General features: G+C 54.0%; 5 protein-coding genes across 5 annotated transcripts; 1 reads left to right on the forward strand and 4 right to left on the reverse strand.

Moving 5' to 3' along the window:
• Nucleotides 1-549: 549 nt before the first annotated feature.
• BO66DRAFT_179109 (MFS transporter) lies at nt 550-2,875 on the reverse strand. The gene is made up of 4 exons (XM_025642364.1): nt 2,298-2,875; nt 2,154-2,175; nt 1,981-2,072; nt 550-1,905 (listed from the first exon to the last, which is right to left on the reverse strand). The coding sequence occupies exons 1-4, from the start codon at nt 2,755-2,757 to the stop codon at nt 722-724; spliced, it is 1,758 nt and encodes a 585-aa protein (XP_025507882.1). The 5' UTR covers nt 2,758-2,875; the 3' UTR covers nt 550-721.
• A 1,251-nt stretch (nt 2,876-4,126) lies between these two features.
• BO66DRAFT_388661 (TTC39/IML2 family protein) lies at nt 4,127-7,275 on the reverse strand. Its single transcript, XM_025646616.1, has 6 exons — nt 6,687-7,275; nt 6,588-6,605; nt 6,406-6,482; nt 6,264-6,330; nt 5,193-6,202; nt 4,127-5,139 (listed from the first exon to the last, which is right to left on the reverse strand). Exons 1-6 carry the CDS (start codon nt 6,775-6,777, stop codon nt 4,309-4,311), a joined length of 2,094 nt encoding a protein of 697 aa, XP_025507883.1. The 5' UTR covers nt 6,778-7,275; the 3' UTR covers nt 4,127-4,308.
• Nucleotides 7,276-7,617: 342 nt separating this feature from the next.
• BO66DRAFT_388662 (proteasome regulatory particle lid subunit SEM1) lies at nt 7,618-8,499 on the forward strand. Its single transcript, XM_025646617.1, has 3 exons — nt 7,618-7,935; nt 8,101-8,218; nt 8,379-8,499. The coding sequence occupies exons 1-3, from the start codon at nt 7,812-7,814 to the stop codon at nt 8,410-8,412; spliced, it is 276 nt and encodes a 91-aa protein (XP_025507884.1). The 5' UTR covers nt 7,618-7,811; the 3' UTR covers nt 8,413-8,499.
• A 273-nt stretch (nt 8,500-8,772) lies between these two features.
• On the reverse strand, nt 8,773-10,838 carry pgkA (phosphoglycerate kinase pgkA). The gene is made up of 4 exons (XM_025645255.1): nt 10,655-10,838; nt 10,496-10,566; nt 10,000-10,420; nt 8,773-9,937 (listed from the first exon to the last, which is right to left on the reverse strand). Exons 2-4 carry the CDS (start codon nt 10,559-10,561, stop codon nt 9,171-9,173), a joined length of 1,254 nt encoding a protein of 417 aa, XP_025507885.1. The 5' UTR covers nt 10,562-10,566; nt 10,655-10,838; the 3' UTR covers nt 8,773-9,170.
• A 515-nt stretch (nt 10,839-11,353) lies between these two features.
• BO66DRAFT_408515 (Mpv17/PMP22 family protein) lies at nt 11,354-12,550 on the reverse strand (the record flags this gene model as incomplete). The annotated part of the gene is made up of 6 exons (XM_025649122.1): nt 11,354-11,425; nt 11,487-11,653; nt 11,718-12,060; nt 12,136-12,161; nt 12,226-12,316; nt 12,485-12,550. 6 exons carry the CDS (start codon nt 12,548-12,550, stop codon nt 11,354-11,356), a joined length of 765 nt encoding a protein of 254 aa, XP_025507886.1.
• Nucleotides 12,551-13,058: the final 508 nt, after the last annotated feature.

Here is a 13,058-nt window from a genome sequence, read left to right on the forward strand (position 1 = left end):
CCCAACCCTTCCCCCCCTACCTGACGTAATTTGCCAACGAGATTGGGAGTTTTTCCGAGAGGGGGGAGATCACATGTTGAGCTGGAGACTAGACTAACTAAGCGACTCTCTGCCTCAGTGCACCCAACACCCTACCTACGCAGCTGACTCGCGTAAACCCGAACAACAAACCAGACCAGTTCCTGTAGATGCCTCACGGTAGCATATCCATAAACCTCCAGTATACCCCGTGATGAAGACTTCTCTCGGCTGTATTGGAAGAGGATAGAATCCCCCGCGTGGTGTCTCATCCACTCATCTGCCTGCTGCCCATTACCGGCGAAGCAGAATACCTGTCCTCGTAAATGGGTCGGTGCATCTACTATGAGTCTGTGCATTGATGACTAAGCGTAATCAGCAGTGATACATTATGCAGATACAACAATAGCAACCACGAGCTCACACCAAGTCGGAAAAAAAAAAAACAACAAATCTATTAGTGACTAACATTATCATGTAAGAACGAAAGTGGGTATCTAACATCCCCGATCATGTCGTATGCATATATACAGGTCATGCAAGGAAAGACAAAACACAAAACACAAATCTAACCGGGTTCCATCAGAGGTATCATAAATCACAAATCACTTTTCAGAGCAGAAGATGTACTGCCGAATGACCCACCCTGGGACCCAGCCCCATTCCTCAAATATAATCTCCAACTAGAAAGACGAGGAGGAAATCAATCATAAACCGAAGCGCGCGACCACTTCCCGCGCGCCCGAATGCGCTTCCCATAAATATAAAACAGATAGGGGATGGGGATCAACGCCACGGCCACGAACCCCAACACACTCGCCGCCCAGGGCACCCCCATCTTCGTGAACATGATATTCGCAAACAGGGGGAAACAGCCCGCGAAGAGACTGCGCATGAAGGTATTGGCCGCGACGGCGCTGGCCGAGAACGCCTGGAAGGTGTCGATCAGATAGTTGAGGGCGGCCTGGAAGATGGTGAAGAACCCGAAGCCCATGAACACGGCCCCGATGCAGGGACAGATCCAGTGAAACTTGAGGGTGCCGGTCCAGCCGAACAGAAACAACCCTCCCGCGAAAAACACCGAGCCGAGCATCATGGGCGGGAGCCGGGCTTCGGGGACGGGGCGGTTGCCGTTGGCCTTGAAGCGGCGGACGTAGAAGCGCTGATTGAAGAGATTGATGGCGGCGCCGCAGAGGATGCCGATCAGATACGCCAGGAAGGGCAGGGCGCCGACGACGGGGTTCCAGCCCCGGATGCGCTGGAATTCGATGGGGAAGGCGGCGAGACTGAGGTAGAGGATGCCGTAGACGAAGGAGGCGTAGAGCGCCACGAGGAAGCAGATGGGCGTGGTCAGGAGCGCGAAGGGACGGATCATGTATTTGTTGCCGAGCTCGCGCAGCGTCACGTCCCATTCTTCGTGGCGCGCGTGCAAGGCCCAGTTGCCGGTGCTGAAGCGCAGGCGTTGCGCTTTGTACACCAGGAGGACCGGGGGGTAGGATTCGTCCAAACATAAAAGGTCGAGAGCGAGGAAGAACATCATCATGATGCCCGTGATGTATTGCGTCCACCGCCAGCCGAGGTAGCTTTGCGTGATCGCCCCGCCGACGATAGGCCCCAGTACGGGCCCGCCGACAACAGCCATCGCGTAGCCCACGATCGCGGCGCCGCGCTGCTCCGCCGTCCAGATGTCGCTGAGCACGCCGCCGGTGTTGGTGACCGGGGCAGACCCAAAAAAGCCCGTAAAGAAGCGGGTCAGCATCACGGTCTGCAGGTCTTTGGCGGTGGCGGTGCCGAAGGAGAAGATCGCGGCGATGAAGTAGGGGGCCAGCACGGCGGGTTTGCGGCCGTAGACTTCGGAGATGGGCGCCCAGATCAGTGGGCCGAGGCCTATTCATCTGTTAGTCAATTTGAAAATCCCTTCATAGAATGGTTGCAAGTGACGGTGGAAGGGCGTAGACGTACCGAACCCGAAAAGCAACAGCGTCGTCCCCAATGTCCCGACTTCCTCGCCAACGTGAAACTCCGAGTCGACTTGCGTTGTACCGGTGGAGTAACTAGATGCGCATCTTGTTAGCATCATCACCTAAACCAATTGTACTCACACACCACTCCAAATAAGCTTGGGGATAACATACATCGAACTCGCCCACGTAGCACCTATTCACCGAAAATAAGAAGTATTAGCATAGGCATATCATCCTCATAGAACAGAACCCCTCCGAAATGCACCCGCATGCATACAATCCCTCCCCGGAGATAAGATAAACCTGGAAACATACCCATTGTCGTCAACCCGTACAAAACCGTCGTGATCGCCTTCTTCCGAAAGCTCCAATTCATGGGCCGATAGGGATCATCCGGCCCGTCAAAGTCGACGATGACGTCCTCGGTGGTCTTGGTGTGGGAAAGCGGGTGGGTGAAGCGGGCGGTTTGGCCCGGCTCGCGGCTGCGGATGCGCGAGACGATCGAGTGCGTGCGGGTCTCCAGGGCGGCGGAGAAGCCCGAGGCGACGGTGGATTGCTTCTCGAGGGCGTTGGGGTCCGGGTTAGCATTGTTGATGTCGTGGTATTGAGGTTCGGATTGAGAGGCATGGTGATGGTGATGGGTGCTGGAGGTGGAGGTGGAAGTGGAAGTGGATGAGATGACGGAATGCGACGATGACAGTTGATTCTGGTTTGGCTGGTGGTGATTATGGGGTTGGGAATTGCTGCCGCTGCCCTCGTGGGCCGGAAGTGACATGTTGATCGTTTCTTGGTATTTCGCAAAATCCCACCGTTCAAATTCCCCGATTCTCGACTATAGATAGAGTTTTGGCAACAGAATCTATAAAATTAAAATTGAGAAAGAGTTCACGTAGAGTGTAGAGTAAAGTGAACAAGATTGTTCTCTCGCAAGCAGTACACAGTATGTATACTAGGTAGATGATGTCAATTTATCCCTCGAAGTCACTCCAGCAGAAGTAGGTTGAACTGCCGTCAAGAAAAAAGATTGGGAGGAAGTCCAACGTCACTGCAACGGAACAGTCCGCTGCTAATATACTTAGAGTGATAGAGCCCAGAGGATATACTTACATCCACTTGCAAAAAAAAACTCTTGGGTGCCCACTCCCTCTCCACCGTGCCGTTGTCGGACCTCCGATCCTTGGGTCTTATCTCGGCGTTTGCTGGTTCAGTCGCCGAGGGACTTGACATGAGTATATGGATTGATAGATCCATTCTGTGAGTGCTCGATGTACTCTAGGTACATGTGTGCTGCTGTGATTGACCTGCAGACCCGTTTAAGTTTTCTGCGATGGATAGAGTCAAGTGTCTCCTTCGCATGCGACGATAATTGTGTCGATAGAAGGGGTCCAGATGAAGTCTAGATTGCGCGAGAGCACGCGCTACTGCTAGGATAGGGTCTACCTGCCCTGTCCTCTAAGCAGCGGTATGAGGGACCAGCGCTAATGTGACGCAGTCAGGCCTACCTAACCTATACGCTAACACGGATTAGCTATCATCACCAACTTGTTTAGTCCCAGGTATCGATGTGCATCTGCACCCTTCGGCGAGCAAAGCCGAGCACCGTCACCGACGGCCTCAGCTCACCGACCACATCCTAATCACTTGCAGGCTCGAGAAAAGTATTGGAGAATGACTCACGCAAGTCAACCCCTATCACACGCGTTAGAAACCTATGCAGTCACTGAATTCAGCCCTGTCACCTGAAACGAAGAGCAATCCTCAGCATCATCGGAGCCATCCGTCGGAGCATCCGCCCGAGCTCCTCGGACATATCGCTGGTGGACTCGGATATAAATCCGGTGCCGAGAATCCGAGACGCCACTTCAGAACTTGGAACTACGGAGGACAGCTGATACCGCGCTGAACTTTCTAGTGATGACGAACCGCGGTGTACATACTACGGATTCTCGCTATAACGAATCAATTGGGAATGGTCGATAACTTTGCTGTAACGAGAAAATCGTTGTTGCGAAAATAGACAGTCCGTACTTGGTGGAGATTCAATTCATTCTCTAGAACAAAAAAGACAGGCACGTGACCGTCGGCTCAAGAATCACCTACATAAGTATATCTCTTTACTTAGTTAGGAAATATTCGCTGCCATCCATGATTGACATTGCAGTCGAAATCGCATTCATTTCCCCATCTATCTATTCCTGATTGATTCGCAGTGTGTAAATATATTCCTCTGTATCATGTACGCCGGCGGATATTTGTACAACCCGTCATTAGAACTCGTCAATCGTCATCGACTCACCCCTGGTATGTATAGATGCCCCAAACCCCATTAGACGCTGGTACTGTGAGCCGTTTCCCACTTCTGCACCGCCTCCATGGCCGCCGTGACCTTCAGGCCGATGCGCGCGTCCAGCTCGTAGCTCTCCCACTTGGCCGCCTTCTCGAGGTGCTCCTTGCACTCCCGCACCTGCCGCCGCTCCAGCTGCAACGGGTCGCTCTCACCGCCAGTCTCCTCGGCGGTGACCGCCTTGCCGTGCAGCGCCTGGTACGTCGGCCGTTCCATCCACAGGTTGGCGGCCATTTCAAAGTGCGCGACCGGGTAGATCCAGTTGTCTCGCAGATGGCCCGTGAACAGCGACTTGTCCTGCGTGAAGATCCCCGTCTGGATCAGCTCCTTGGCCTCGTCGTGCCGCCGCATGGCGCGGAAGACAGCCGCGCGCAGGATCTGCAGGATGGCCTTCTCTTCCGGGCCCTCACGCGCCCAGGTCGCCTTGTTGTCCGGGCCCTCGGACCAGGCCAGCTTCGAGAGCGACTCCTCCAACTGGGCCTGGGTCATGCGGCTGTGGCCATTCCAAAAAAAGATCATCTCCTCAATCGGATCAACGCCCACCGCCTCGACCAGGGAGACCTTCCATTCCTTGGCGCGGGCTTCCCACTTGGCAATCTTGCGCGAGACAAACACATCGAAAGGCAGCTGACGCGCCATGAACTTCTTCTTGCCGGCCAAGGGCGGGGCCGCGCGGAAGTACTGGGTCGCCTTTTCGGCGTGCTTGGCCGCAGCGGTGGGATCGGTCGTGGACATACCCCGATACAGGCTCAGATGCGAGGCGCCTGCAATGTAGTAGTAGAGCGAGCGAGACCACGAGTTGAGATCCACGCACTAACAAGGTCAGTAACATTGTTACATTTCAGAATGCTCGTAAGATGGCCCACCTCAATGAAAGACTCTGCACACAATTCGTATCTGTGGAGATACATCGCATTCAGACTGCGTTCGAATATTCGCAGTGCCTCGACCTGTTTGAGGGGACTGCGGTCCTTCCCGCACAGGAGCTCCAAGGCAACGTCCAGCTTGCGGTTGGCGCCGTTCATGCGCGACTCTTCCAGTAGCCACAGCTGACTTTTAGGGAATCGTTCCCTCATCAATGCCAACAGAGCCTCAAGGCGCTCTTGAGGGTAGCCTTGCACGTCGTCCGGCGAGGCGGGGTCGGGCATGATGTCGCAGTAGCGGACGAACCCATTGGAGTAGCCGAGGATTGCGAATGCGGAGAGGGCTCCGATCAGATTGTGGAACTTACTCGCCTGCCACAACATCTTGAGCCCGCGCTCCTTATCTCCGTGGAACCCGATGATTCCGAGCAATTTACTGAACACGGGCGGGACCATGGAGATCAGGACCAGGAGGATGCCGAAACAGAAATTAGCGCCCGAGTGGATGAACACATCGATCTGGTTCTTGAAAATGTCAGACTCCGGATCCTGGTCTAGCATGTCTGAGGTGGTGGTCAAGGTCTCAGTGCTGCCCGTGACCGTCAGACCGGTCAGTTGCTTTGAAAGCCCGGCCGCGTCCACGGGCGATGCAGGAGCCGTGCTAGTCGTGACACTGGGCCCTGGAAGTTTGGTCGTGGAGCTGTTTCTCTCCGTAGGAGTACTATCTCCAGAGCTCCGCTCCTGCATGATGAACTTCTGCTCCATCTTCAGAATAGCATCCAACGTGATGTAGGCCTTGCGTAGTCGGTAGAACCCTTTAATACTCTCCGTCAGGCTCTCGTTCAGGACCCCGACAACCGCACTCATGAGCTGCGCCATTGCCTGGCAGAGCGCAAATTCCGTCCCGGGCGCATAGATCTGAGAGTGGTACGAGTTGGGCGCATTGGAGTTGTGCTGCGCTCGATGTTGATCATTGGCGGCACTGGTTTCGGCGGCATTGAGTCGCTCCGAGGCTATGAACAACACGCCATCAGTAAGGTTCCCGACTCAGTAGATCTAGTAGGGGCGACCTACCTTGACGCATGATCTCCTGTTCAAACCCCAAGGTGGCACGGATGAAAGCGACCACACCTCTTCCGAGCTACACGACCGGACAAAAAAGAACACCGACCTCGATCAGCAGAGGCACAATACTCATCCAGGATAGCATACATACATTGTGGAAGGAGGAGGTGCCTTCCGACAGGCCATCCTCGGCACCATCCACGTCGTCATTGAGGATCAAAGTAGCGGCTGTGTCCCGACTTCGTTAGAACCAATATACACCTGCAGCGCTAGCCCCCGGAAAGAGCGGGGGTGTTTTAGATCAAAGATTCAAGGTTCATGCAAAGAACATACCCCTCATGGCATCCTCAACTAGTCAAAGATGCGAAGTCAGCATGCTGTACGTAGTGATTTTGGCGCCAAACCTCAACACATGGAGAAGGAATCACTCACGATCCCGTAGTTCGGACAAAGAGTCCAGAGACTGGGTGGAGGCATTGGCGCCCGGCTTCTTGCCGTACAGCCATGAGCCGACTCGAAACATCCTTGATTGGGGAAAAAAACAGGATGGATTTGGCGAAGAATAAACAAATAAACAAAGAAAGGTGGGCACGAGACAACTTTGAGGGGAGGGAGGGGGGGATCAGATTCCAGTCACGAGCCGGAGGGGCCCGGAGCCCAAAGGAAGAAAAAGCAGACGGAGAGGGAGAGACGGCGAATCTCCCATCAAAGCAGCAGCGTAGAGACTTTCCGGGGACATAACCTTGTAGAACAGAGCGGGAACGAGAAAGGGAAGAACAGAAAGGTAAGAAATAATCCTAGGGGGGAGAGAGAGAAAGGAACTCGACTTGGGGAGCGATATTATAAGCACACAAGTACCAGATGAAGGGTCCGGGAGTGATCTAAGCCGTGTCCACTTGCGGCGACGGCGGCGGCGGAGCGGCGAGGCGAGGCGGAGTTAACGCTGGTGGTAGACTCGAAACCAATAATTTGAAACGATAAGAATAGATGATGCAGCTCTGCTTCCTCAGTGAATCCCGACCGGAGGAGATGTGTTCAATCGGTAAAATCTAAGAGGGTACCTAGTAGTGATTGTGATGTGAAGGCAGCCTTGTTTAGGCTGAAAGCTTGAGTGTTGCTGCTTAACTCCGTTGGACCAGACCAAGGAGGGAGTGAGTGAGATTGTGGATGTTGCGTCAGAGGGAATGCATGAGGGCATAATGATTCGAGTCATGCATAGTGAGTGAGTAATGAGTGTATAATTATCAATGCACAATTCCATCAAGCTAAACCCAGTTGGGCGGAATATCGGAGCTGAGTGCGGTGAGCTTGTCATTGCTACTGCTGCTGCTCGCTGCGGCTTGCGCGCGCTTGCTTGCTTGCTTTCCCCTCATCACCATCACCATCACCATCATCCCCACCAATCACCTCCAACACCACCTCAACCCTCAACCCACAGTTCGACCCGGAATAGAATCACGACTACATACACTCAATCTTCCATCGCGACACCAACCAACCCACGCAACCACCCCCGAACCACCCCCCCGAAACCACCACTCTCTTTCCCCGCCCATCATGTCCAGCACCAGCACCAGCACCCAACCCCAAGACAAGGCCGAACCCAGCCAACAGCCCCAACAACAACAGAAGCCCTCCATCCTGGAAGAAGACGATGAGTTCGAGGACTTCCCCGTGGAAGGTGCGTAAACCACACCACACCACACCACACCCCTTCCCAACAACCAATTCCCACGCCGCATCACCATCCCTACCCTACACCATACACCCCATCACCCAGCACCCTTAACTCCCCCTCCCCAAAATCAACCAAACAACCAACCTGACCCTCCCCCCAAAAAAACAGACTGGCCCCAAGACGAAACCGAACAAGGCACCGCCACCGCCAACGGCACCGACGCCCACCTGTGGGAGGAAAGCTGGGACGACGACGACGCCGCCGAGGACTTTTCGAAGCAGTTGAAGTAGGTCTTTCCCCTCTCCATAACCTCATCACGTGCCCGGCTTGGTGAGTGCTGGGCACTGTGGCGCCATCCGGCCCTCTCCGTTGAGACTGGGGGCTTTGTTTCGAGCATATTCTCGGCATAAGGATAAAGCTAATTGGTACATTTTGTGTGTCTACAGAGAGGAGTTGAAAAAGGTGGATGCGTCTCGTTGATAGCAACTGCGGGGATGAAGTTGTTGATGAGGGTTATGCTTGAGATCTTGTGATGGTATGAAGAATGGCATTTGATGTTAGACTTTCTTCCCTTGATTCTCTTTTTGGGGGGATGATTTGGGTGTAGGGTGCATGGTGTATGGTGGAGGGGCTGTGGGTCGTAGAGTGTGGTTCTTTTCTGGGATGGTAAGGGAGGGGGGAATGATTATGGGGGTAGTCCACTACCTCCTACCTATTAGGTATGGGTGTAGTGTTTCTGGATTGGGGGAGGGTGCTCGTGTCGGGTGACGGGCTCGATCTGGGGGATACATCTGTCTCGAGCATGGAGGGTCTGCTAGATTCTGGCAAGGTAGATATGGCCTTTAGAAGACTAGCAGAGTAATGAGTATCTAACTGATAAGGTAGGAGCTTCCCAGTCTACACACAAGCTCCGACATTTGTCAATCATTCACAGCTTCGACCCCGTCACTGAACAGAAACCTCGGATCAGAAAGAAGTACAGTCAAAAACAGTTGAAATTATCATCATCCTTGTACATTACATTCGTTGAAAGCATAAGACCGCACAAAAACTCCCCGAGAGGTGAACAGACACGCAAGGGGGACAGAACGAACAAGACCAGACAGGCAAACATGACGCACGCATATATGCACACACACACACACTCGCTCTCTCCCACATTCATCCCCCTCACTGCACGTCTACAGGAAACCGTGCCCTACGCCTCCGGTGAGACATTAGACATATTGGTAACATTTTTACTTACTGGACAGAGCAGAGACACCGGGGAGGTCCTTACCCTCGAGGAGCTCGAGGGAGGCACCACCACCGGTGGAGACGTGGCTGAGCTTGTCCTCGACGCCGTACTTGGCGGCGACAGTGGCGGTGTCACCACCGCCGATGATGACGATGGAGCCAGACTGGGCGGCCTGGACGACGGCGTCGAGGGTGTCCTCGGTGCCCTTGGCGAAGGGCTTCATCTCGAAGACACCGCAGGGGCCGTTCCAGAGGATGGTCTTGGCCTCGGCGATGACCTCCTTGTACAGGGCCACGGACTTCTCGCCGACGTCCAGGCCCATGAAGCCCTCGGGGATGCCCTCGGCGTCGGTGGCCTTGCCGGTCTGCGCGTCCTCGGCGAACTTGTCGGCCGTGATGTAGTCGACGGGCAGGACGACCTTGACGTTGTGCTTCTTGGCCTTCTCCATGACCTCGCCGACGATCTTGCTGCCGGCCTCGTCGAACAGGCTGTTGCCGATCTTGACGTTCTCCAGGGTCTTCTTGAAGGTGAAGGCCATGGCGCCCGTGATGATCAGGCTGTTGACCTTGGGCAGGAGGTTGTCGATCAGCTGGATCTTGTCAGAGACCTTGGCGCCGCCCAGGATGGCCAGGAAGGGCCGCTTGGGGCTCTCAAGGGCCTGGGCGAAGTAGTCCAGCTCCTTCTTGACCAAGAAGCCGGAGGCCTTCTGGGGGAGGTCGACTCCGACCATGGAGGAGTGAGCACGGTGAGCAGTGCCGAAAGCGTCGTCTGGTTTTAGGGAGATAGACATTAGCCTCATACAATGCATTAGCCAGACAGAAGCAACGTACTGATGTAGATGTCACCCAGGGCAGTCAGTCCCTTGCGGAACTCAGCAACGGCCTCCTTGTCGGCCTTGACCTTCTTGCCCTCGGCGTCCTTGGAGCTGCCCTCCTCCTCGGCGTGGAAACGCAGGTTCTCCAGGAGAATGATCTGGCCGCCGCTGGCCTTGTTGACGGTCTCCTCAACCTCCTTGCCGACGCAGTCCTCGGTGAAGATGACGGACTTGCCCAGCAGCTTCTCGAGCTCGGCCTGGACAGGCTTCAGGCTGTACTTGGGGTTGACCTTGCCGTCGGGACGGCCGAGGTGAGACATGAGGATGACCGCCTTGGCGCCATTCTCAACGGCGTACTTGATGGTGGGGAGAGCTCCAACGATACGCTGGTTGTTGGTGATGTTCTTGTTGGCGTCAAGAGGGACGTTGAAGTCGACCTGTAAGTCCCTTTGTTAGTATGGGGGGGGGGGTTCAATTGCTGCTGCAGACAAGAGAGTGAGGGGTAAACGTACGCGGATCAAGACACGCTTGTCCTTGAGGTCGACGTCAGTGATAGCGAGCTTGTTGGAGAGAGACATGGTGACTAATGAATCCGTGGGAATTGGTTCAGAGAAGAAAGGAAGAAGGAGAGAAGAAGGAAGGAAAATTGGAATGGGAAATGGGCTTTTTACTTTATGAGCACGGAGGGGAGACTCGAGAGATCTCACGGTGACCGAGTCTGGTTACAGCGGGTTTGGTGGCAGACTGGCGGGGTAATTGTTTTGGGAATTGGTGGGGCGGCCGGTGAGCTGAGCTGAGAGATTCGCCTGCTGCTCGGGCTGTTGCGGGACTGATGTCACTGCCGCAGAAATCAGTCAATCCCGCTTCGGATCATATAGGGATTTCCTGGAGACTACCTAGAGCCTAGATGTATACTTCTACACCCCATGGGCAGCTTTAGCCATCTCGGCTCTGATGGAACTATTGACTCCGTCCCGTTCCGTGATCCTCCCCCCGAACCCGGAGAAGTCATCCACCCTGGACCAAAACAACCTATTCCCCAAATCCTCATATCCTCGGCACTGCTGAACCAAAACAACAAACACTGTGTATTTCTCTTCATCCCCTTCTCAAAACAATTGAAGCACATGTATATTAGTGAGCGAAAACCTGTCAACGCGCATCAAACAACATTGCCGGCATGGAAGATAACCGAGACTCCACCCATGCGACAAGAACAAGCAATTCCCCCTAACCCAACCATTGATATACAACGCCCCCGTAAGCATACAAATGATTGAACAGCAGAGCCTAGTGAAACAATATGGCGTGAAAGAATGGCACCTTCGCAAAATTCTCGATATGCCTGAAGATGAGAATTCGTTCTTTTTTCACTCTTCCTCCGAAGAGTTGGTCAATGACAGATAAGCAGTCCAGGCGATGCCAACAGATGACACAAAAGGCTATATAGCATTTAATCAGCATGGCGCAACACACCACCAGGCACCGACCATGGAAACTTACAATCTGGAACTGGATGGGGATGACACGGAAGTTGAGGATCTGGACGGCAGGCCAGAGAACAAAGTTGGCCTTCAGCGTAGGCAAGTATACGTCTTGGAACTTGCGCGTCAAGGCCCGCTTTCCACCACCTTCGGCCACCGTCATGAATGTGAAGAAGCACGCCAACCCTGTACACCTGGTTAGCGATCCATCCGTCCGCACACAGTAACTTGACCTTGGGGTTCACCATACCGAAAGGAGCGAACATGAGCTGGTCAAAAGCCACCCGCTTCAGCGCCGGAATGCTCGGGTTCTTCTTCGTGAGAGGGAAAGTGCGAGACAAGAAGCCGAACCAGTGGAATTGAACCGGGGCCATGAAGAAGCCGTACGACATGAACCGGGTGAGGCGCTCAAAGTCAAACGCCGGGATCGCGTGTCGCGCATGGCCCAGCTCCCCGAGAGCAGGCGGCTTCTCCTTGTCTAGATCGTGGATCTCAATCGAGATGAAGTCCCCACTATTGGACGAGCGGCGTGCGGAGCCAGCTCTGACAGCCGTGATCAGTTGTGCTACCGTGTCTGCGATTCCACCCAGGATCTATTGTCACCGTCCACAGTCAGTACGATTGTCTCGAATGCGTCTTCCGCGTTGCGCTTCTTTGCGGGCTCTTACCGCATTGGTGACCATAGTAGTGAGGACTATAGGCGACAAGTTGAGTCAGTCAACTGGCAAACCGCTCCAGGGCGCCTCGCTGAATCCTACCTGGTTTCTCCGAATAGTAGGAGTTGAATTTGGCGGCAAGCCGCGTTGCCGCCGCCATCTCGATAAGAAAGATTATCGTATGAAGCAGTGGCTATGGGTGAGAAATGGACGAGGGGCAACGTCAGTCTCAATTCTTCGTGCTGTGGTAACAAAAAAGAGATCTTAAGAAATGAGGTATTTGTGGTGAATTGTTGTAGTAATATGTGGAGTTGTGGTAAATTAAGAAAGAAGAAATTGAGAGTGTCTATCTAGTACATACCAAGCGACCGTAGATGTACCGCCGATTGAGTCCATCGAGAATGCTGCGACGACCAGCGGAGAACATGACGGAGACAGATTTCAATAATGTAATGGGGGGGGTAGGGATTCACGGGATGGAAGAAAATCGAAGGCGAGGGCAAGGAAAGGCCGGGCTGGCAGAGACGGCGAAGGTATGACGCAAAGGATAGATAAGTTTAAGTAAAGAAGGGTTCGGGGTTTGGGTGGGTGCACAGGCAACAACTGAATGCTCAGTAAGAAAGGGGGGAAAGAGGTTGGGGATCGTCTGTCAAGTGGGCACAGATGCGATGAAGTAAGAGGAGACAGGAAGGTCAAGGAGAATAAATAAATGATGATGATAATATGAGCCTCTTCGTCCAGCGAGTAAATCAGGCCAAGTCAGCAGGACTTCTAGGAGTGTTTTGAGGTTGAGGTTGGAGGCTGAGGAAGATGCGCAAAGGTCGAGGTCATTCTACAGTCAGACAGTCAACTCCATGCATCATCCATTCACTTCCCCTCCTCTCCTCTCATCATCCACTCGCGTGATCTTCCGCCCTTCTCCGCCCGGCAGGCCG

Source organism: Aspergillus aculeatinus, assembly GCF_003184765.1.
Source record: "Aspergillus aculeatinus CBS 121060 unplaced genomic scaffold BO66scaffold_5, whole genome shotgun sequence".
Lineage (NCBI taxonomy): Eukaryota > Fungi > Ascomycota > Eurotiomycetes > Eurotiales > Aspergillaceae > Aspergillus > Aspergillus aculeatinus.